We start from the raw sequence: 23,770 nt of genomic DNA on the forward strand, positions 1-23,770 counted from the left end.
CCTACCCTGGCCTCCCTGGCCCCCAAGCTCATCCTTCTTTTGCACAGACGACCCCCCGATCCCCGAACCGAGCGGGCCACCGCTCTTATCTGAGGGCCGAGGGGGAGCATCACTGGGCCCAGGCGCCGCTGGCCCGTCCCCTGGGTGCTTCGGCAGCCGCTCCACCTCAACCTTGATGTCGTAACCCTCGTGGTTGAACCACACCTGCACAAATCCATTCATCTTATCGGGGGCTTTGCAGCCAAACTTCATCCTCACCGGCCCCAACCGGATGAGGGAAAGCTCATCCACCACAATTGGCCTGCCCAGCATCTTGAGGCCCTCCATCAGACGGTCGACACGGCGGTGCTTCTTTGGAATGCCATGGAGGCGGAGCCAGACCTCAGGCATGGAGAGAGGTACAATCACTTCATGAATGGAGTCGCGGACCAGCACCGTGATGTCGTTGATAGAAAGGAAGAGCTTGCCACTAGTTTTTGCCATATGAAGCAGATCCGCGGAGGGGAAGATCACCGAGAAGTCATTGTCACCAACCTGTGAGATCTGCCAGTCCCAATCACCAACCACCATGTGCTTCAACTCTTGTTTGAGCGTACGGAGCGAGAGCCTCCCTGGCTCCACCGACAGAATCGCACCGTTAACTGCCTTCAAGTCAGATCCCTCCTCCTCGTCCTCGTCTTCAAATTCCATGCAGAAGAAGCCTTCGCCAGGGATAGCACTGCCCATGATTTGAAGATGAAGATGTTTGCCCCTTGTCGGGCAGTACGCAGAGGCGTGCCCCTCCTGCTTGTAGAGCACACAGAGGGGGGGGCAGTGCACTTGGCTTGAAAGTGACCCGTCCGCCCGCACTTGAAACACTCTGAGCCGATCTCTTCTTCGACCGGGATGGGCACCGCCGCCGATCCCCGCTGCGCCTCCAGCAAGCCACCGCCAAAGGCACAGCCGACGCCCGCGGTTTTTTGGCCAGCGGGTCCTCATGGCCCCCACCACATAGGGGATGCTCCTGCGGCTTGCGCTCGAGCTCGCGCCGCCGTTGCCCTTGCTTACGCTTCTTCTTCCTCTCCTGTTGACCCCACCAGGGTGGAGGAGGACCCCAATCCCCCTCGCGCCCGTAGGAGCCAGATCCGTACCCTTGACGGTAGCCGCCACCACCATAGCCTTGCCCGTAGCCACCACCTTGACCTTGCTCAAAACCGCCGCCGTCGTCCCGAGCCGCAGTCCTGGCCCGCTACTCGTGCTTGGCCTTGTCACGCAACGCCTTCTCATGCCGCCGCTCCGCCTCAAGGACCAGGGCCTCCATAGGCCGCTTGTCCGCCCGCCTGTCGCCCATGGCCGTCACCTCGGCGAAGGAGAGGGTGAGAGGGGGAGGAGGAGGAAAGGGAGTGAGAGATCTGGCAGAGAGACCGAAGCGCCGCACCTCACTTAGGAGAGCCGAAAACCCTAGCGAGGGGTCACGCACACCCCTGCGCAGCCATATATAGCGCGGCCCCACGGGCTCCCGGGCCCCTTGCGAGACAGGCCGGTGGATACGGGCCTGAGAAGGGCCAGGCCCAACGCAGACAGCCGTGGCCCCCCAGCCGCAGCGGACGCCACACCGAGCATGGGCCCCGGGGCCACCGGGCCAACGGAGGCCGGCCCAGGCCCAGCAGGCACCGCTAGGCCCAACAGACGAGGTTGCGGGGATTCGGCGCGCGGCAGCGCCAACACTAGCGCGTCCGCCGCCGCCGCCCTCACCGGAGAAGACAGGGAGGGGAGCGCAGGCCACTCCTCCGGAGCTGTCACAACCGCGCTAAGGCCGACCACCAGCACGGGAGCAGGAGCCGGAGAGCTAGCCCCCCGCAGACCCGGAGCCGAAGTCGGCGGCGGTCGCCAGCGTCGCGCCGCAGTCGCCCTTGACCCACCACCGCCCGGCGCGAAGCGTCTACGCCAGCCTCCCTGCCCAGCGCCACCCGCTCCCACCAGCAGATCGAAATCACCCAGCGTCGTGCCTGCCGGAGGAGCACCAAGCCGCGGCGAGGGGGTCCCATCCTCCTCGTCGGAGTTGTCCTCCGTCAGAGCCCAGAAACGGCTTCCTCGCGCCTCCCGCACCGACCCAGAGGCCCCACCGGGGCCGGGCTCGCCGGAGAGCCGCAAGGGCCCCGCCGGACCTGAACCCAAGCACCCGCCGCGCCGAGATCTACCGAGAGGGGCAGGGCGCCACCCGCGTCGCCGGACGCCGCACCCAACGGCTCGCTATTTTCAAAACCCATCGCTGGCGCCGTGGAGTCTTCCACGGACGACCCGTACGTACAGACTCGCCGGAGCCTAAAATCGTTCAAACTGTTGGGTCCAAACGTATAGGGGTGATTTGGTCAGCCGTATTGAAGAGGAATTGAAGGGCATATTCAATGTTCACTGGTCAGCTAGTACACGCTACTAGTAGGTACGTATACCACATTCACTCGAGAACATGCATATCGACGACACGATGCTGGTAGCTCGGAGGCTAATAGTAGAGCGGCAGAAGGACTAGCAACCAATTATGGATGCCGTTGATGCATGTGCAACACTTACCATACCCACGTGCCACCGTCGACTTCGCTCCGGTGCAGTAAATAAAAGACGTACATCCACTGATTATTTGTGTAGACGTGCCGACAATTTATTGAAGGACCGGGACGTGGAGTTGAGTGTTGAATGCCGGATCCGTTGGGTTCGGGGCGTAGCCAGGCCAGGCCCCGGGCAATACTGGCCATGGCCTGGGCGTGGCATCGAACTTCTTCGTTCATTGTAGCTACAGTAGCTACTATTCAGCACTGTTTCATGTAGCATGATGTTGGCCTGGGGCGTGGATGTATCCTGGCCACGCAACTGACCCAGCATCGTTTTGTCACGGTTAGCCATAGTGCAATCTTTTTCTTACGTGAGAGTTGGATTTCATCATTAGTATTGTTGTGTTTCATCACTTTATTATACATAGAGCCTATGTGCTCACTTTTCGATGGACACAACCAATCACTGATCATAACTAGTTAAACTTAACGAGTTTAACGAATGAGCTTGTTAAGTTTGTTAGTACAAAGTAACACGTATTTTTATTTCAAGTGCTAGCATTTCGTGGCGCCTCCACCCAATCCACTCCATAGAAACTAGCAACTATATATCACACCTCCTTCCGTGGCCACCTTCTACTTTCGTAAAAATCATAGTCATAATCTCGTCCACAGACCACAACACCTCATAGCCAAACCAAGAGGGCAATGCCTATTAAAAAGCGCTCCTGACTCTAATAAGCTTCAAACGAACCGAGCCGAGCAAGATTTCTGCTCGTTAAGCTTACCAAACCCTAATGATTCGAGTATTAATGATCACGAGCTTAGGGAGCAAGATTTCTGCTCGTTAAGCTTACCAAACCCTAATGACTCGAGTTTTAATGAGCACAAGCTTAACGAGCCTAGCAATTCGTTGGCCTACCCGCATTGCAATATACAAAATTTATTGCACACCATTGACTTTTAGAAAATGGGAGATCATCTTTCTGCCTTGCACCGTGGGTGCATACTTACAAAGTTTAACGAGTCTTCAGATTATTAAAAAGACAACACACCATCAACATACTAAGAACTCCAGTATTGCAAAGTCTATTGCTAAACCATCACCTATGTTGAGACATGAATCCCCTAATAACTTGCTCCAGCTTGCCACTGCTGGCATTTAAATCCTCCTGTTGGTCTAGATGTTGCAACGTTAACCATAACTGCAGCTAAATAATCGATAAGAAAGTAGCTTGCAAAAGAGTTTGATAACTTACTTTCTATCAAAAGCGACATCATTAGAGCAAAGCCAAATGGGCCAACATCGAGCTATGACGCCAACAAAAAATTAGGCTTGCAATATCTAGGTGATCCCATAGAGCCAATTTCCAAACATATGAGATATAGAATGACGTGGGGTGTAAATCAAAAGCTAACCAAATCACTAGCCAATTTAGATGCGCAAACTTGCAATCAGAGGAATTGTATTGAATAGTCTCCTCCTGATTACAAAATGCGCAAAACAAGCTCCATGCCATTGTTTTGCTAGATTATCTTTATTTTAAAAAGCACTCCTTTAAGAAGACACCCAAATAAAAATTAACGGTTCTTCAAATTTGACCATGTATATAGAAAAATATTAACATCTACAACAACAAAAATTAAATTTTATGAACATGCATTTTATGATGAATCTGATGAACATGGTGTTATAGACATTAGTATATTTTTCAATAGACTTCATCAAACTTAAAGATGTTTGATTTACGACAAATCTTAAACTTCAAGTATTCTGGAATTGGAGAGAGTAGAAGGCAATCTTGTCATGCACTATAGCGTAAGTTGACTGAATTTGCAATTCGGGTAAGTCGATTTCGTGGGAGGATGAACAATTGGACAAGGAAGAAATGTGGAGGAAGAAGAAAGAAGAACGACTGTTGAATCTTAATCTAATGGCCCAGAAAACTGACTTACCCAAAATGCTACCTACATATAGCCAGTCCCCTTGTCATGAGTGCGATTGTTTACTATTCAATTATGTTAGGCTTGTGTGCTACCCATCTTTTTAGAATTCTTCTCTTGCATATGATACATGCTCATGAGAGGTTGTAGCCTTCTCTTGCTGAAAGACTTCCTCTACGATGATAATCTACTCGCGCGATCTGAATCTACAAAAAACTCTGGGAGATGTATATTTCAAAAGATCATGGATACCCACATTTATCTCTTACCTAGCATGCTCTCTAAGGAAGTATTTTATCGCATCACAAGTCTCATGCAACATGTGGGGCAGGTTAACAACACATGCGACCATGTGGGATGAATTAACAACATAAATTTTTAACCACTTTGTGCCAGGTCATGAAGACAAGAAAGAAAACTATTTGGAGTTTCAAACTTGAGGTTGCCCTAAAATTATATTTAAACTTGGGTAACAACTAACTAGGTTTTTTATACTAAAATAAAATCGAATTAAGGGTTTATGGTTTAACCATGCTCTTTTTTTCACATATATGTAACACAAAGCATAAACTTTGGAAAGTTGAATGTCTTAGTTGAACATCAGGAATGTACACTGTGCTACCTAGAGTATCTATGTTGCTAAAAGCCTAAAATGACTTCATTTTATTTTGGATAAACATAAAAATGTTTCTAGCAAGCACGACTTGAAAAGAAGATATATTTTTCCAACAACCGTTCACCTTATAGACTCTGACAAGTAACAATTACAAGTGATTGATTCATAATGAAAGACATTCTCGACAATCAGCACAGTAAGTTTTCTTCTTTATTGATTCTTCAGAGAAACATATCATCACGTCAACCTTTGCCACTCTAGACGGCGAGGAAATGATTCACTGCACTCAACCACTTGGGCTCCCACAACAACTGGTCAGGTGTTTGCGTTGGACGTCACCAAACGCGCGCCCTTAGAGAGCATATCTTAATAGCATCTTGCCGTGGGTCAAAGTCCATAGAATGAAGATGCATCTTTGATGTGTTAGCACACTAAAATCAAAGACAAAGCCACAATAAGAGGCAAAGGAAGCACGAAGCTTCCTGCACCAAGAAGGGCCAAAGTAGAATAGTAGAAGGACCACCAAAACAATTGCCCGCCCAAGCTTGAGACCCGAAACCGTGGTAACCACTATGAGCTCCACGCAACTTCATCACATGGAGATGAATGGAATCTGAAGGACTTTTATTCTCACAATGCCACCTCCACCATGATGTCAACACCATTTCGAAATGAATAGTTGAGCATCGACAACAAATATCAACGGATGAAGGAGTGGATGAAAATGGTACCCCAAATGCTTGCATGCCTGGATCATCCTGATCCCTATTAGTGAGTGATCAAACAAGGTAAAAAAGAAGAACAATCCACGACTAGGCATAGTATCAAGAGATCCTGTCGGATGCCTAACAAATCTCGAGAAACAAGAAAAGCATGACCAATTGAAGGGTTCGACTGCCCAAGGAGTTCCACTTGATGGCACAACACCGGTTATTGTCCCCTTGTTGGCTACCAAAGAACACACGGTTTATTTATTTGGAAGTTCATATCTTCACCTGAAAATTGTTCAAGTTTTGGTGTTCAAACCGAAGCTTTAAAATTCACGTTAAAGCGCACATCTACAAGTTTAATCTAAATTTAGATTTCCTCACTGGTCATGTGTCTAGTGCTCGACAGCAAGTTTTGAGGCCTCTTAGTCAAGTTACGTACCCTGTCGGCACGTGCATGCTGCTCCCGTTTCCATTTCATCCCCAACCAACATAGGTAGGTGCCTGCATATATAGGAAGCAAACATAGGTAGGTGCCTGCAATACTGCATCGTCTGGGAAGCTTTTGCCTTTGCAGCACTGAGAAGATGAGCATGCTCAAGTGTTTCCCGCAAGGTCTCGCCATGCCGGCACAGGCGCATCCAACCTGGTACGTACGAAGGCTCCCTTCCCCACGCAAATATGCACGCGATGTGACGACCATCCAACTAGGCGTGCGATTTGATTCGGCGAGCGGATGAAGTGGAATCGTTTGTGCGTGCAGGTGTAGGAGCCGGGCTGCGGCGAGAGCTGGGAGATGGGCCTGCAAGGTCACCGCGACAGCTAATTTCGAGGACACGGTGACGGGGATGCCGGCGCAAGAGCAGGCGGAGGCGGAGGTGGTGCGGAGTCTGGGCCTGAGCGGCTGGGTGGAGGAACAGCTGCTGCCGCTGCTCACCCCGGTGGACGACGCGTGGCAGCCCAGCGACCTGCTCCCCTGCTTTTCCCTCTCTGCAGCTGGCCTCTCCGCCGAGCAGCAGCCGTCGATGATGATGACGACGGAGGAGCTGCAGGCCCAAGCCTCCGGCGTTCCGGACGATGTGCTGGTGTGCCTGGTGGGCAACATGGTAACGGAGGAGGCGCTGCCGACGTACATGTGCATGGGCAACCGGGTTGCGGGCTATCGCGACGACACAGGCTGCAGCGACCTGCCCTGGGCGCGCTGGATCCGCGGTTGGACGGCCGAGGAGAACCGCCACGGCGACCTCCTCAACCGCTACCTCTACCTCTCCGGCCGCGTCGACATGCGCCAGGTCGAGCGGACCGTCCACCACCTCCTCCGCAATGGCATGCAGATGCTCAGGCCGTCCAGCCCCTACCACAATGCAATCTATGGTTCCTTCCAGGAGCGCGCGACCTTCATCTCTCACGCCCACACCGCCAAGCAAGCTGCGCGCCACGGCGACCGCTGCCTCGCTAAGATCTGCGGCGTTGTCGCCGCCGACGAGAAGCGCCACGAGACGGCCTACACCAAGGTGGCCGCCAAGGTCTTCGAGCTCGACCCGGACGGAATGGTGCAGGCGCTGGCCGCGGTGCTGCGGGACAAGATCACCATGCCCGGCCAGCTCATGACCGACGGCCGCGACGCCGACTTGTTCGAGCACTTCTCGGCGGTCGCGCAGCGCACCGGGGTGTACACGGCAAGAGACTACGGCGACATGGTGGAGCACTTCGTGCGTAGGTGGAAGGTGGCGGACCTTGGCGGGGGGCAGCTGTCCGGGGAGGGGCGGCGCGCGCAGGAGTACGTGTGCGGGCTGCCGCGCAAGATCCGGCGGGTGGAGGAGCTGGCCCACGACCGCGTGATCAAAGCCGCAAAAGAGCCCGAGTTCGCAAGGTTCAGCTGGGTCTTCGACAGGCCAGTCTGCATCAGGAGCCTGATCTAGCCGTCCATCTACCAAATTCCACCCCAAAAGTATCTAATAAATTCCACCCCTAGAAAATCTACTACTCTATATGAATCACAAGCAGCGGCATCAGGATGAGGATGGTAGAGCCAAGTTTATACAGTAAACGTACTCTATATGATTTTGTGTGAAATGATGGTAGTTTATGTGTGAGCGAGTGTATGCATTTCTCTTTTGTGTGTATGTGCAGCAAACTCAGCTAAATAATTAGCTGCAATCAATTTATGTGTGTTTGTGTTGGTTTGCTCAAGCTGCAGTGCAGCACTAGTCTTTTGGGATAGTACAACACTATAAGCTAACGCGCGCTTCCGCGCCATTCTTCGCATGTGGGATTAACTACTCTTTTCTTCAACAGATTATTGCAGACGGTTGTTTCATTTTGGTTTATCTTTGCTGCCTTGGGTTTTAATTATGTTATGTTGGTGTTTTGCCATTCAATATTGTGCTGGTCTGCTGTTGGAGATGATATTTGTTCTGAGAGAAGAGTGAACTTGTTAGGGAGTATATGATTGTCATGTCCTTGCACGTTTTGGTCTTGGTGTCTGTCGGTGGTGATTGTGTGAGCCCCTTGTAAGCTCTTATTCCACGTTGAAACCATGGAATCGTTGCTAGAACACTCACATGGGCCGGCCATGATGCTCTACCTTGCTCAACACGGCTCCATGTTCGGTCACCCACTTAACATTTTTCCCCGCTTGCTTCACTGCTAACTCAGCAAAATTAGCTACTTAAAAAATTTTATTAAATAAAAATTCTCCCATTTTAAAAACATTAGATTTATTTATTTTTGCTAATAAAAAAAAAATTAAAAACATGCGTGAATTTTAAACAATGTTCACGAATTAAAAAAAAGTTTCTAAATTTAAAGAAGTTCAGACTTAAAAAATGTATATGAACTTAAAAATATTCATGAATTCAAAGAAATGTGCATGAATTCTAAAAAATGTTCATAGTTTTCTTCAATGTTCATGAATTCGAATAAATATGCATGAATTAAAGTGTGAAGAAAAAACTAAAATAAAGTAAAAAAGAAAACAAAACAGGAAAGAAGAAAAGCTAAAAAACACATAAAGAAAGACTAGTAAAACTGACAAAAAACACAGAAAAGAAAAAAAATATGCCTCTTAAAACCCGCAAAAACCGTTTGATTCAAAGTGTATCCCATTACCATGTTGAACGGGGGATTGCCAGGATTATCGAAGAAATATTTAATGTTCCACACATAACCAACTTCGAGAGTTTTAGGAGGTTTCCCATCTTCACGAGTAGGAAGTACAACTAATATTTTTAGTGCTTGTCCTTTTCCCATAACTAAAGATAGAGAACAATTTAGAACAGGAAATAAAGTCTATGTAGAGATAAAGTCAACAAGTGCGCGTGCACACACACACACATGAGAATATTCACCCCACGCTATTGCTCCCCGGCAACGGCGTCAGAAAAGGTCTTGATAGCCACAAGTGTAGGGAATCAGTTGTAGCCTTTTCATAAGAAAGAGTGTAGAATCCAACGAGGAGCTAAAGGTAGAATTAAAATTCTCCCAAGTTCTATCAACCACTGATACATTTCTACACGCACTAAACGATTGTTTTACCTAGAAACAAGAAATAAACTATTTTGCGAGAATAAACTAGAAGTACTTTGCGGGGATAAAAAGGTAGCTTTGCAAGATAATAAAGAACTTGGAAAAATAAAAGTTAGTTGCTGAATTGTGGAAGAACAATAAAGAAAAGGATTGTCCGTAGGCAATTGGATGTGAAACTATAGTGATAGTCATCATACTTATGAGGGAGAGACCTAAGCTAACATATTTTTCGTACATGGATCATATGTTCTTATGATTGGAACTCTAGCAAGAATCCGCAACTACCAAAGATTCAGTAAGGTAAAACTCAAACATGGCATTAAGTTAAAAGTCGCTTTAATCCCATATGCAATAACTCACGAACTTGGGTTTAAGTTTCTGTCACTCACCCACCATAAGCATACCGTTAACATACTGGACACCCTACAATGGGAATCTCACACATTTATGCGAGATAGCGGGCACCATAGGATAGCACCATAATAACATACAACTCATATTAAACAGAGCATATCACAATTAACTAATGGAACAAAAAGAAATTACTCACACATAATAGATATGCAACACATCATTGAATAATAATATACAACATTAAACGCCATGTTTAAGTAGGAATTACAGCGGGGTAAGAGAGTACATCGCTGCACGCAGAGGAAGAAAGATGTTGATGACGGCGGCGAAGTTGTTGGAGATGATTGTTGTCACGATGGTTCCCAATGCGGCGCTCCGGTGCCACTGGGAGAGACGGGGAGAGAGGCGCCCTTCCTCCTTTCTCTTGCTTGGCCTTTCCCCTAGATGGGAAAAAGGTCTCCCTCTGGTCCTTGGCCTCCATGGCTCCCGGAGGGCGGGAGCCCCTCCAAGACTGGAGCTCTCCCCCCTCTGTTTCTCCCTATTTTTGCGACTTTCTGGAACTGTTTCTGATACCGAGCACCGTTTCTTTTATAGCCGGAGTTTCGTAACTCCAATCCGGATGAAATTTTAACACGTCCCCCCTCCCCCTAAAATTAGCTTCCTTGCGACCGAATGAGAGCTCCAACCGACATACGGATTGCCCACATGGACACATGGCGCAGGTGGGCACTAGGCTGCGGGTCATCCATGTGGAGCCCACGGGCGTCGCCTTGTGTAGATTCTTCCGCCAAAAATTCAGATATATTCTATAAAAATCCACAAAAAAATTCAGGTCATTCCGGCTCTGTGATTTTTCACCTAAAAACCCCAAAACAAAGTAAACAGAAACTAGCCTTTGGCACTACATTAAAAGGTTAGTCCAAATAAAAATAATATAATTTGTTGCAAAAATATACGTAAAAGTGATATGATAATAGCATGAAACGGAAAAAAAATTATAGACAAGTGAAGACGTATCAATATGCACCACAAAACTTGGTGACGACCTTTTGAATAGTGTACCGTCGATGGCTTAGAGACTTTTCATTGTGATCATGGATCACTTCCTAATCGTAGGGGTCGTAGTGATTTTGCTCATGGTAGAAATCATACCCACTTTGCCGAAAAGTTGTGCCTTTTTACTCTATGCCTTGAAGCGGATCAACACTTTTGCCCAACCACACCAAAACAATTCATCATCTTTGTTTGAGTACGACCAACCCCTCTTCTTCTTTGCATCCACATCAGGCACGACCGACTGCTCGATGTCTGTCAACGTCTCTTGCTCCAGCTGCGACTTGTAGTGGTCATTGACTTGTTCATCTTTCCGGTTGCCGCAGTTGTGGATCGTGTTCATCACTGCCTCGTTGGTGGCCGCCGCCGAGCTTGGTAGAGGTATACCGCCAAACAGTGATCGAGCACCATCGGACGAAGGCTCCTCTGTGAAACCATGACCGGACCAACGCCTGCAACTATGTGAACAAATAGGCGTTGTTGAGGTCGATGATGTATAATGGAGGGTGGCTGGAGGCGAAGGTGAAGGAGACGCTAGAGTCCTGCGGCGATTGTTGTGTGTCAGGCTAACCGTATAGATGGCCGGTGTAGTAGTACGATGGCTTGTACCGGACAGGCCAGGGTGGCGATTCCCTTACATAACTAGCATGACAGTCCGATGTGTAGGAGGACTTCCAGCCTGAGTAGCCACACCCGCCTTCTTTCTTCGCCCTCTCCATCATGTGCCACTCTTGCCGTTGTACGAATGTGGTCGCTCGACTGGGCTCTGGGTCAAGTGAGACAAATAACCTCATGATGCAGCGAGACGAAGAACCTCGTGATGAGCTCCGGTGGATCCATTGCGGAGGCGGCGGACTGTGGAACGGTCCAGAACAGACTGGGTGGTAGCTAACGGGGCGGAGAGCACATGATTTGCCGTGGAAATAATGGGGGATTGCCAATTTTGCGAGCTCTAAGTGTCTTTTTTTTGTTGGTCCAGGGTGTCGGACATTGATGCGGCAGATGTCCACACTTCCCCAGAGCTCCCGTGATTTGGTGTCGGGTTGTGGGATTTCGAACATCTAGGCCGGTCTGGACCAGTTTGGAGATCCACGTTGGATGGCTAAAGTGTCCTAACCGCTCGGCCGGGACATTTACGGGAGTTTTGGTAATTCACGTTGGAGATGTCCTTAGGAGTGTCAAAATAGTAATTTTTCCCCTTTCCTCACTCTGACTAAATTTGTGTTCACACAATGAGCCCACACAGTATTCGTATGCATTCAATTGGGAAGATTTTTCATTAGTTTAAAGCAAGTATAATAGGTCCTAGTCAGCTGGTTGCAAGCTATTCATTCGAGCTGAAGGAAGATAATGGATGAGAGAGAAAGGAGCGGGTGCTAGTGATAACTTAAGGCTGGCGTTTCTTCCCCGGGAAAATATCCGGTGCACCAAACTCACGTTGCGCTTTTAAATTGTTTAAATATTTTTTTTTAAATAGCACATTCACACAACATCAATGTAGGTTGTTATAAAATTTCAAGTCAAAACTCAAAACATAACTCGAAAAAAATGACAAATTCAACACTGAATAGTAATAACATAACTTGAGCTTTAGATTTGACACATTATCACACTGATGTCAAATTTATTATTTTTGTATCTCAAACAATGTTTCAAATTTTGATATGAATTTTTGTGACATCATACATTAATGTTGTGTTAATGTGCTAGATTTTTTTCAGATTTATTAAAATGTTCTATGGCATCCAATGCATAGGTAGCACCACAAGTACGAGTGCACGGGATACATTCCCTTCTTCCCCCTCCCACGGTTGTGTTCTTTCTACCTCTCCCCATATGCAAGCATTTAACGCTATAGCCAGTCTAGTAGTAATCTATAGCCAACATATTATATGAGTCATAGAGCCAGCACCGATCTCCACGAGGGGACCGGGGGTGGATTCTTCCGTGGTAAATACACTTTCAACTGCAACTCTAAGTTTCCTTGCGTTCTGTAGGTGCACATATATACAGAGCAAACATGCACGGGCTCAATACGTTGCCTGCAATACAGCATCGTCAGTGAAGCTTTTGCCTTTGCAGCACTGAGAAGATGAGCATGCTCATGTCTTTCCCGCACGGTCTCGCCATGCCGGCACAGGCCCATCCAAGCTGGTACTTACACGAAAGCTCTCTTCCTCACACACATATGCACGCGATGTGATGAGCAAGCGAATGAAATGGAATCGTTCATGCATGCAGGTGTAGGAGCCGGGTTGCGACAAGAGCTGGGAGATGGGCCTGCAAGCCCACCGCGACAGCTCATTTCGACAACACGGTGACGGGGACGCGGGCGCAAGAGCAGGCGGAGGCGGAGGTGGCGCGGACTCTGAACCTGAGCGGGTGGGTGGAGAAGCAGCTGCTGCCGCTGCTCACCCCGGTGGAGGACGCGTGGCAGCCCAGCGACCTGCTCCCCTGCTTCTCCCTCACTTCAGCTGGCCGCTCGGCCGAGCAGCAGCAGCCGCCGTCGATGATGATGATGACGACGGAGGAGCTCCAGGCCCAAGCCTCCGGCGTGCCGGACGACGTGGTGGTGTGCCTGGTGGGCAACATGGTGACGGAGGAGGCGCTGCCGACGTACATGTGCGTGGGAAACCGGGTGGTGGGCTGCAGCGACGACACGGGCTGCAGCGACCTGCCCTGGGCGCGCTGGATCCGCGGGTGGACGGCCGAGGAGAACCGCCACGGCGACCTCCTCAACCGCTACCTCTACCTCTCCGGCCGCGTCGACATGCGCCAGGTCGAGCGGACCGTCCACCACCTCCTCCGCAACGGCATGCAGATGCTCAGGCCGTCCAGCCCCTACCACAACATCGTCTACGGTTCCTTCCAGGAGCGCGCCACCTTCATCTCCCATACTCACACCGCCAAGCACGCCGCGCGTCACGGCGACCGCTGCCTCGCCAAGATCTGCGGCGTCGTCGCCGCCGACGAGAAGCGCCACGAGACGGCCTACACCAAGGCGGCCGCCAAGTTCTTCGAGCTCGACCCGGACGGGATGGTGCGGGCGCTGGCCGCCGTCCTGCGGGACAAAATCACCATGCCAGGCCAGTTCATGACCGACGGCCGCGACGCCGACCTGTTCGAGCACTTCTCGGCGGTCGCGCAGCGCACCGGGGTGTACACGGCAAGGGACTACGGCGACATGGTGGAGCACTTCGTGCGGAGGTGGAAGGTGGCGGACCTCGGCGGTGGGCAGCTGTCCGTCGAGGGGCGGCGCGCGCAGGAGTACGTGTGCGGGCTGCCGCGCAAGATCCGGCGAGTGGAGGAGCTGGCCCACGACCGCGCGATCAAAGCCGCGAAAGACCCCGAGTTCGCAAGGTTCAGCTGGGTCTTCGACAGGTCTGTCTGCATCAGAGCCTGATCCAACGGTCCATCTACTAGACTTCACCCCTAATAATATATGGAAATAATAAATCCAAAATGTCTGGTGTTTGATCATGGCAAATCGAACATGTTCGATGGCAACTCTAGAGACACGAGGATAGCAAGTTTAGTTGACATGCATGGCAATTTTCTGGCACAAAATACACTGAGCCCAGACTTGCATGTTTATCAACTAAACTTAACGTTCTCCCATCACTAAACCATAGAAACATTCGATTTGCCAAGGTCAAATCCCGAACAATCGGACGTCATGGGGGTCCATAATATAATATCTAGTAAACTCCAAGGCCATGAATAACAAGCAGCGGCAGGAATCGTCGTCGCAATCAGTCTCGAGTACTCTGTTCTGTTGCATGCTACCTTAGTACTATTGATTGGAGTTGAGCCACTGAGTCGAGCAGGTTAATTAGCTGCAAACTATGCAAAGTGTGTGTGTTTCTTTCTTGAACCAAGTTTATGCAGTGCACTTGTACTCTATATATATGATTCTGTGTGAAGTGATGGTAATGTTTGCGTCAGGCAGCATGTGCATTTCTCTGTTTTGTGTACGTAGTTGCAAACTCAGCTAAATAATTAGCTGTAGTAATCTATGCAAGTTTATTTGTGTTGGTTTGCTCAGGCTCCAGTGCTGCACTACTCTAGCAGAACCAAGTTTTCGCAGTAACTAGCAACTGGCACATGTGTTGCAATGGATCTAAAATAGACTAATATATGTTCACAAACCTGGGAAAAGAAATATCACACCCTTTTGGGTATTTACCACTACAAATACATTTGGCTTCATCCCAAATTCATTGCTCTGGTTTGGATGAACTGCCCGAAGGATTAGACTGGTCTGGAGAGGTTGAGGGGTTTTCTACAAATATGGAGCAAAGTGGCCGTGGTTTTTTGTCAAAATATTTTTGAAGACAATGTATTGTATGATAAGTGTTTTAATAGTCTCCGGTCGGTAAAGGTTGTGCAGACTCACGTCCAACTAGACTAGAATAAAACACAGTTGATGGTTCGGTTCCACTGGCCATGTTGTGTTAGGATGCTAGACGGATAGTATGCACTCGAGTGGATCTGAGGCCGGTTTTGAGAAATCGAAATCCGGGTTTAGTTAAACTATCAAATTGAACATACCCAACCATAAGATGCAGCGATAGGCCTCTATTAGTATCAATACCACATGCATATGTGTCCTAGACCTGAAGCCCGCACATGTGCCCTGGATGGTGACCAACCTACTAAGGGTCGACTAAATTCTACTCGGTAACTAGGTAGTTTTAAAGGTAGGTTTTGGGCTAGTCCAAATCCATGCCGAGAGACATGATCAACCGAGAAGGATTTGCCCCTCTGACTGGAGAGATGTTATCTAGGGCTTCTCATGTGATCCGACTGGAAATATCACGGCCATCCGACTCGGATTAAGTGTTAATCCGGTTTGAGTAGTTGGCATCATGGGTCGAGAAAAGAGGTCGAGCTGGTACAAGGATGACCATTTTGCCTTGAGTCGGGCAACGTATATCATGAGGCAGAAAGGAGGCCAATATGACACGTGATACATGTTCGCTAGACCAGCTTCATCGGATACTTGGAGTCGACACGTTCTACTAGGAGTCGCTACCGACTGTCCAAGCCGGATGTGAATCCAAATTGTGGCCAAATCCTGCTTACCGAACGCATGTATGGGAAACTTTCCTACGGATTGCAGTTCGTATACTATTTCCTACAAAAGTCCTGCGTACCGAACAGGCCCTTAAGGGAAGGAACCCACTCAGTTGTATCCGACTTCTCTGGTCGGATGTGATCTGACTAGATCTTGGATCTTGGCCTAAGCGGACTTTCGGTTATGTATTTTTGGTGGGCCTCATGTGTGGAGCCCATGATTGATTTCTATATATAAGTGGATGTATGCTACCCATGATAGGGTGACCGCACTTGCGTCAGCTAGGGTTTGCATGTGTTGCATCTATAAATCTCCACTCGCCCAGGCCTGGCGGTGGACTTACCTAGTAGTCGATTGCCTGTTGTTCCTACCTGCACGTGTGAACACTATTAGAGGCAGTGCTCTTGTACCGCTACGACAAATTTATTTGAAGAATTTGGCGACCGCTTGTTCAAGGGAGATTGACTACACGAGGAGGAGACAACTCGGCTGATCGGTGACATGCTACTCTAACCCTATTTCCGCTATGAGGCATGCACATCCAGTGGTAATCCCGTGCTCTATCTCCTAAGCATGCTCGTTAGTGTTCGGCTAGGTAGGATTTTTTTATTATGCAACCATTGCACCCCGCGTAGCTCAACACTCACCATTTCTCATATATCTTGTTTTATAAGAAATAGATGTTACCTATGTTGTCTTTCGATGCTTTTATTGGAGAGTACTTTTCTTTGCCGGCAATGATAAAAACTCAGCTACATGATGTTGCACAGTTTTACTAATAGCTTGGTCCAATGGGGTTGCTCCTATTATTCTTATGTGTCTACCACCTCTCCGACTTTTTAAACACAATCAACTACTTCACTGGGCATTCTCTGCGGTTAAATGATCTGAGGGAGACAGAGTGGCATATTGTTCAACGGAATGTTATACTTTGTCAATGTTACTATTTGTCGAACCTAGGTGAATGAAATAAGTAGCATGTGCTTAATATGTGTAGTACCTAAGGCACCATATAACTTGAACTCTTCAACTTTCCTATACACCAATGCACTTTTATATGTTCATCTATTGAATATTTCATTTCATTTATGTGAGTTTTAACCTTTTGTGTTGCATAGCTTTATTTCCAGTTGAATATTTACAACTAGCAAGGATCCACTCGGATAAGCTCATGCGTTCTTCGGAAGTCACTTAGAATTAATGGTATGCTTCCGAGCAAGCCACGAGCCAAGCTCCCAACCGAGCATATTGGGTATCACTCAATCTTTTACTATAAACTTTCCAATACTAACCTTTTTAGGTACTTTTTAAAGTGCATCAAGGCTGTCCTCATGCAAACCAACTTATGTTTCGTTTAGTTCTTATAGGAGAACCTTCCTCGGTTAGGGAATCGACGCCATCCCCAAGACCTTGAAAGACTCAGAGGCTATTGACGATGGGATTCCCCGGGAAAGGCTCATGATAAGGATTCGACCTAGTGGCCCAAACAGATCGAGTCCACATCAAGAGAATCACTCGGCTAGCCCGGCATCTCAAAGTATGTTCCGCCGACGAACACCGCGGCATCCATCTGACTGGACCAGATGTGGTCAATCAATATAGACTGTACCAACAACGCCTTCACGGCAACATTATGGCGTTGGGATTAATTCTGTTAGTAACGTCATTATTATGGCTTAGTTATTGCATTGGGGTGCACAAGTACTCCACACCCCTGTCGTCCCATATAATGCGAGGATGGCAAGAAATCTAGGGACAAAAAAAGACAACTAGATCACAAAACACAAGCTTCTCGAGATGCTCGGCCATCACCCCCGCTCCCCCCCACCCACCCAATTGTAAAAATCCTTCATACGAGGAGCGATAAACAACATCCAACAGAAGTAGGATATTACTCCTAATCTAGAAGGCCCAAACCTGGTTAAACAAATCGTGTGAAATCTCATACCTAAATCATCCGCACATGCCTTGCCTTCACAAAATCCTCAAATCATGAGTGGTTCCGCGTAATCCCCGCGACACATCCCTTGCAAGATCCTGAATAGTACTCAACTACAACACGACCCAAACTCGACAACCATTACAACAACAACGACTGGCGCACAAGCACCACAGGGACAAAACAACGACCAACTATAAGACATCACCACTGCACAAGCCTAGGCGCAACATCGCCATACAACAAGGACACCATTCTAATGCTACCAGATTGACCGTCGCCTAAGCCGTGGAAGAGGGGCCATGAAGGTGGACATACACCGAGTGGAGGGGAGCAGGGGCATAAGCGAGCACCGGTGATGAAGTTCACCAAGACCGACGACCGGATGGGGAGGCCAAACATGATCCGAGGAAGAGACCGAGCCGGCGAGGACGTCCACACTGCCAAATGAAATAGTTTATTTATATTCCTATGGAGTAGTCTATCACTTTTTTTGGGAGGATAGTAGTCTATCACTTCTGCTATATGCAAGTTGCATGAAATTTATTTTTGGGCAAGTCACGTTTTTCTTCTACTAGTATTTAGTCTGTTTTTCCAAAAAATAAATTTATGTGCCAGATTGTGTGTGTGTGGCACATGCTTGCATGTGCGGGTGTTGTGCGTGACTTTTGTGTATGTTGTGTGTGTGTGTGCTTCGGCCCGAGCATGTGCAGGAGAAGACATCCTCGATGTGAGATACGTTCAATTTCGACATGTCGAGATATGATTTTTTTAATTAAACACTAGATAAAACATAAACATATATACTCTAGTTTGATGCAACCTGTATGCAATTCATATTGTTATCTAAAAATCGCACTATGCTATATCACTATGCTATACTTATTTTTGCATATTGTGCAACAGTGCAATTTCAGCACAAATTATGTGCATTTTTAGCAGCGTTTATTAGATGTTTTTTCTTCTTCTTTTAGGGCAATACCAATGCTCATAGTTCATAGTAGCTTAGAATATTTTTTTCGTTTTGTCCTTTTTAGGCTTTGTATTGTTTTAGTCTTTATTATTGTTTACCAAGTGTTCTTATTCATTTTTTCTATTTTTTATGTGTATGTGTCAACATTGGATGTGTGTAAGTATACACATATGTATTATACAATATGTGTAAATCGTACTAGAGTGTGAAAATTACATTATTATATGCTTATTTTTGCATCTGAAAAAGTCCAAATTCTAGTACAAACTATATGCTAGTTTCTGTCATCATTTGTTTTGTGTTTTTATTATTTTATAACTTATTTAAGGGCAGCACCAATTCCATCAGTTCATTCTTTCTTAGAAAACTTCATTTTTGTGAATACTCCACTACCATATGATTATTTTTGCATATTATAAAAAGGTGTAGTTTATTTGTAAATTGTGTGCAAATTTTGTCCTTATTATCTTAAAAAAATCTTTCGTCTTAAAGGGTAATATACCTAATGCCATTAATTCTATTTTCCTTAGAAAACTTCATAATTTGTTTCTCTTTCTGTTTTAATTTTAGTATTAGTATAGGGGGAATAGGAAGTCTACATAATGTAAAGGCCCGAGGCCGTTCTCCTTCAAGCCGGTCTCGTTGCAGGGCAGATGCCGAATTCGCTTCGTGTCAGATTTGCTTAATGCAAATGGGTCTTGGAAAGTGGAGCTATTACAACAGTATTTTCTGCCAATTGATGTGATTGAGATTTTGAAGATTCGAGCTTCGCCAAGGTTGGATGAGGATGTGATTGCATGGGCCCTTGGGAGACATGGAGTTTTTTCTGTAAAGTCAGCATATCAGTTTGCGTTTCAGGAATTGTACGGAGCGAGCACAGCCTCGTCCAGTAACTCGGCTTCAGGAGGAAGGAGTTGTTGGAAGCTTATTTGGAACAGTGCAGTTCCTCCAACGATCTGTAACTTTGCATGGCGTCTGGCGACAGACGCTCTTCCTACGTGGAAGAACAAGAACAAAAGAGGGCTCGAGCTTGTGAGCGGCTGTCCGATTTGCGGTACAGAGATAGAGGACAATTTCCACCCTTTTCCGAGATGTCAGCGGGGGAGGGATCTGTATAAGGAGATGGCGAAGGTATGGAGGTTGCCGGTGATCGAATCCTTTGTGCCCAATGGGAGGGAATGGCTTCTCCATGCGCTGGACTCCCTAAGTGAGCTTGATCGGTGATGGGTTTTGCTCATTTTCTGGAGAAGTTGGTACGTGCGGAATGAAATCATACATCATAAACCGGCCCCGGACATGGATGTATCCGTGAATTTCCTGAGAAGATATTTGGATGAATTAGTGGGGATCAAAATGAACCATGGTATGGATGTGGCTAAAGGTAAGGGATACCTGACTTTTGATCACACTAGAGAAGTGAGGGAGATTCAGAGTGCTGGCCCAGTGTGTAAGTGGCAACCCCCCGCCGAGGGCTGGGTAAAACTAAACACGGACGGGTCCTTTGTTGATAGTGATCTTGCGGGCACTGGTATGATTCTCCGAAACTCCAGTGGAGGGATTATTTTTTCGGCCTGCAGATCGCTATTTTCTTGCAGAGATGTGGTTGAAGCAGAACTAGGTGCAATCATGGAAGGTTTATCGCTGGCTATACAACGCTCCGATTTGCCTATTGTTATCGAATCGGATTCCAGCTTGGCAGTGTCTATGGTATCCTCTGGCAAAGTTGATCGTTCAATTTATGCTGCTTTGGTTAATGAAATAAGACTGCTGATGCGTCTTAGACAAACTTGTGTTACTCATATTATGAGAGTCCGGAATAAGCTAGTGATAGTTTGGCTAGGTTTGCTCGATTTGAGGGGCGAACTATGACTTGGCTGGGATCTGGGCCAGAGGAGGTCTTGGGTATATCCCATGATGATTGTAAAGACATTGATATTTGAGTAATACAAGTGTTCTCGCAAAAAAAATGTAAAGGTGGCTGAGCCTATGGATCTTGACCAGGTAGTAGAGAGTGATGGAGCGCTATTTGACTGAATACCCCCCAAAAAATTTGGCGGCCTATCAAGTAGTTGCCCCCGTGTATGTCATTGTTTATTTATGTTTTTTCGCTTGTTTTGTTCTTTAGCTCTCTTCGATCCATATTAATTGTCCCACAAACAGATGTCTAGCACTGAAATTGTCTAGATGCATGCATCCGTTTGAGCGACAAATAATATGGATTGGGAGGAGTTATAACAATGTTGGTAGTTCATTCTACGTTAGGAAAAAGTTATGCTCTGGTTTTTAAATTTTGTATTTGTTTGTTTTAGTCTTTGTTTATTTATTAAGTGTTGCATGCATTTATCCCTTTCCATGAATCCATCCATCGAGGAAGCCTAGTTGAATGTCATGCATGCCGGACCAGGCATATAGAGCGGACGGGTCTGTGGGTTACACCCTAGTACAAATTCATCTCTAGTTTAGTGTTAATCTTCCAGCCAGAAATGAACGATTTACTAGTTTCGCGGGATATGCGGTAAGCCCCTAGCATCCCTATGTCGGACCCATCCATGCATGCCATGCCATGAGAAGTAACAAACATGCATGCAGAGAGGTCCTTTTTTCTCGAATATGCACGAGTGTGCATATTATATATTAAAGAAGAAAGGTAAAGAAAGCCTCCATCACAAGTTACATGTTACATGTCTATGCGGCTTTTAGCGCGCACCCACTCCACTTACACACACGTATCTTACTCCTCCCTCATAGCCCACCTATACAATCTACCTTGGAAACCGTCCAACTCCCTCTTGATTAGCCCGGCCGTAGCCCACACTTTGGCCTCAGACTTCACCTTGTGGATGAGCCTCTCGATCGATGGGGAATTGCCGTCGAAAACGATGGCATTGCGATGCTTCCAAAGCTCCCACATTACAAGTAGTGTCACTGTATGTAAGTCTTTGATCCTCGTTTCACCATCCGCGCTTCTGCTGCAAAGCCATTCCCCAAGCGTGTCATCCTGGCTTGGTTTCCAGTCTGCTCAGCCAAGAGCCTCTCCTACAAGCGTCCAAGTCATTCTGGCGAACACGCACGTGAGCAAAATGTGGCTTATCGTTTCTTCTTCTTGATCACAAAATGGGCACGTGTCTTGGTGCGGCAAACCCCTCCTTGCTAGCCGGTCCGAGGTCCAACACCGATTTTTGAGGGCCAACCACGCAAAGAAGTGACATTCCAACGGTGCCCGAGATTTCCAAGTCAGCTTCGATGTCGACACCACCTCACGTCCCCAAAACCTGCTCGCATATGCCGATCTCACGGTGAACTGGCCATGCGCCTCCCAGGACCAAGATACCGCATCCTGCTCGTCAACCCGCGGCTCCCAAGCTTCTACTGTCGACCATAGTTCCAGAAACTGCGGCAACGTGGTCTCGTCCATGTCCGGCCCGACATGTTGTGCCCACTCTCCACTAGCTGCGACCTGACCAAGCATTGCTCCTCGCCTGATTCTTGGTGGGATCCTTTTGTACACTTCCGGTGCCAGCTCCTGCACCCTCAAGCCATCCAGCCATCTATCCTCCCAGAACAAGGTATTCCTTCCATCTCTAGCCTCGACTCTAGTTGCTGCCCGGAACAGTTGCATGGACTCCTTAGGCACTTTAATAGTGAATTCACTCCATGGTCTGTTACCATCCACCCTTTCAGCCACGGCCACCTCGCTTGCATTGCGACATTCAACCAGTGAAGGTTGGGGATCCCCAGACCTCCTGCCCACTTCAGGGCACACACCGCCTCCCAGGCCACCGCGCAATTGCCTCCATTTGCCTCGGCCCTCTTGCACCACAGAAATCCCCTGCATACTTTGTTCATGGCCGCAATAGTCTTCGTCGGCAGGTCCAGTGCCATCATCGCATGTATTGCCATAGCACACAACACTGACTGCACCAGGGTCAACCTCCCGCTCTTTGGCATCAGCGCTGCCTTCCATTTTGGCAGACGATTTGCCAAGCTGTCCACCAAGTATTGTAACTGTCCTGCCGTTTGTTTTCTTAGGGAAAGAGGCAAGCCAAGGTATTTGATAGGGAATGATGCCACCGGACATCCCAACTCCTGGCTCACCCAAGCCATTGTGTACTCATCACATCTAATGGGTAGTGCCGATGACTTGGCCATGTTGATTCGTAGGCCTGAAGCTTCCCCAAACATGGAAAAGATTGCTCTGCATGCTGCCAAGTCCACTTGCTTCAGCTTCAAGAAAAGGACCACATCATCAGCGTAAATCGACATTCTCTGCCTCATGCCCACCGCTACCAGGGGCTCCATTACCCGTCGTAGCACAGCAGCCTCGAACATACGTTGCAGTGGTTCCATCGTGAGAATGAACAACATTGGCGACAGCGAGTCGCCTTGCCGCAATCCTTTGCAGTTGTATATTGTTTCTCCTAGCTCGCCATTGACCATCACCTTTGTAGTCGACGTGGCAAGAATCCCACAAATCCAAGCCCTCCACTTGTGACCAAAACCGAATAGTTGTAAGACTTCCAACAAGAATGGCCATTGGACCGAATCGAATGCCTTTGAATATCCAACTTAAGTAGCACAGCCGGGTTCCTCAATGCGTGTAGCCGCCTTGCCATTCCTTGCACTAGCATGAAGTTGTCATGAAGGGATCTTCCTTTGACGAACGCACTTTGATGATTCCCCACGAGGTTTGGAGTTCCACAGCCAACCTTGTCGAGAGTACCTTTTCGAAGATTTTTATGGCCCCATGTACAAGGTTTATGGGTCGAAAGTCGCCCACATCCAATGCTCCATCCTTCTTTGGCAGCAGAGACACTAACGATCTGTTGATTGCAACCATGCCTCTCATATCCTCCCGATGCATACAATCCATAGCACACATGAATTCCACTTTAATGATATTCCAACACGTGGCATAGAACCTCCCCGTAAAGCCATCCGGCCCTGGCGCTTTGTCCATCGGCATCGCCTTAATCACTTTTTCCACTTCCTCCGCTGTGAATGGCTCCTCAAGTTGTGACATATCCCGTTGTGGTAGATTGAGCCCATCT

At 47.7% G+C, this 23,770-nt stretch overlaps 2 protein-coding genes across 2 annotated transcripts; both read left to right on the forward strand.

Annotated features, from left to right (window-relative positions):
- The first annotated feature begins 6,269 nt into the window (after positions 1 to 6,269).
- On the forward strand, positions 6,270 to 7,991 carry LOC123121727 (acyl-[acyl-carrier-protein] desaturase 4, chloroplastic). The gene is made up of 2 exons (XM_044541752.1): positions 6,270 to 6,447; positions 6,562 to 7,991. Exons 1-2 carry the CDS (start codon positions 6,386 to 6,388, stop codon positions 7,718 to 7,720), a joined length of 1,221 nt encoding a protein of 406 aa, XP_044397687.1. The 5' UTR covers positions 6,270 to 6,385; the 3' UTR covers positions 7,721 to 7,991.
- Positions 7,992 to 12,652: 4,661 nt separating this feature from the next.
- On the forward strand, positions 12,653 to 14,677 carry LOC123121728 (acyl-[acyl-carrier-protein] desaturase 4, chloroplastic). The gene is made up of 2 exons (XM_044541753.1): positions 12,653 to 12,887; positions 12,975 to 14,677. Exons 1-2 carry the CDS (start codon positions 12,826 to 12,828, stop codon positions 14,134 to 14,136), a joined length of 1,224 nt encoding a protein of 407 aa, XP_044397688.1. The 5' UTR covers positions 12,653 to 12,825; the 3' UTR covers positions 14,137 to 14,677.
- Positions 14,678 to 23,770: the final 9,093 nt, after the last annotated feature.

The sequence above is a fragment of the Triticum aestivum genome, chromosome 5D (assembly GCF_018294505.1).
Source record: "Triticum aestivum cultivar Chinese Spring chromosome 5D, IWGSC CS RefSeq v2.1, whole genome shotgun sequence".
Classification (NCBI taxonomy): Eukaryota; Viridiplantae; Streptophyta; class Magnoliopsida; order Poales; family Poaceae; genus Triticum; species Triticum aestivum.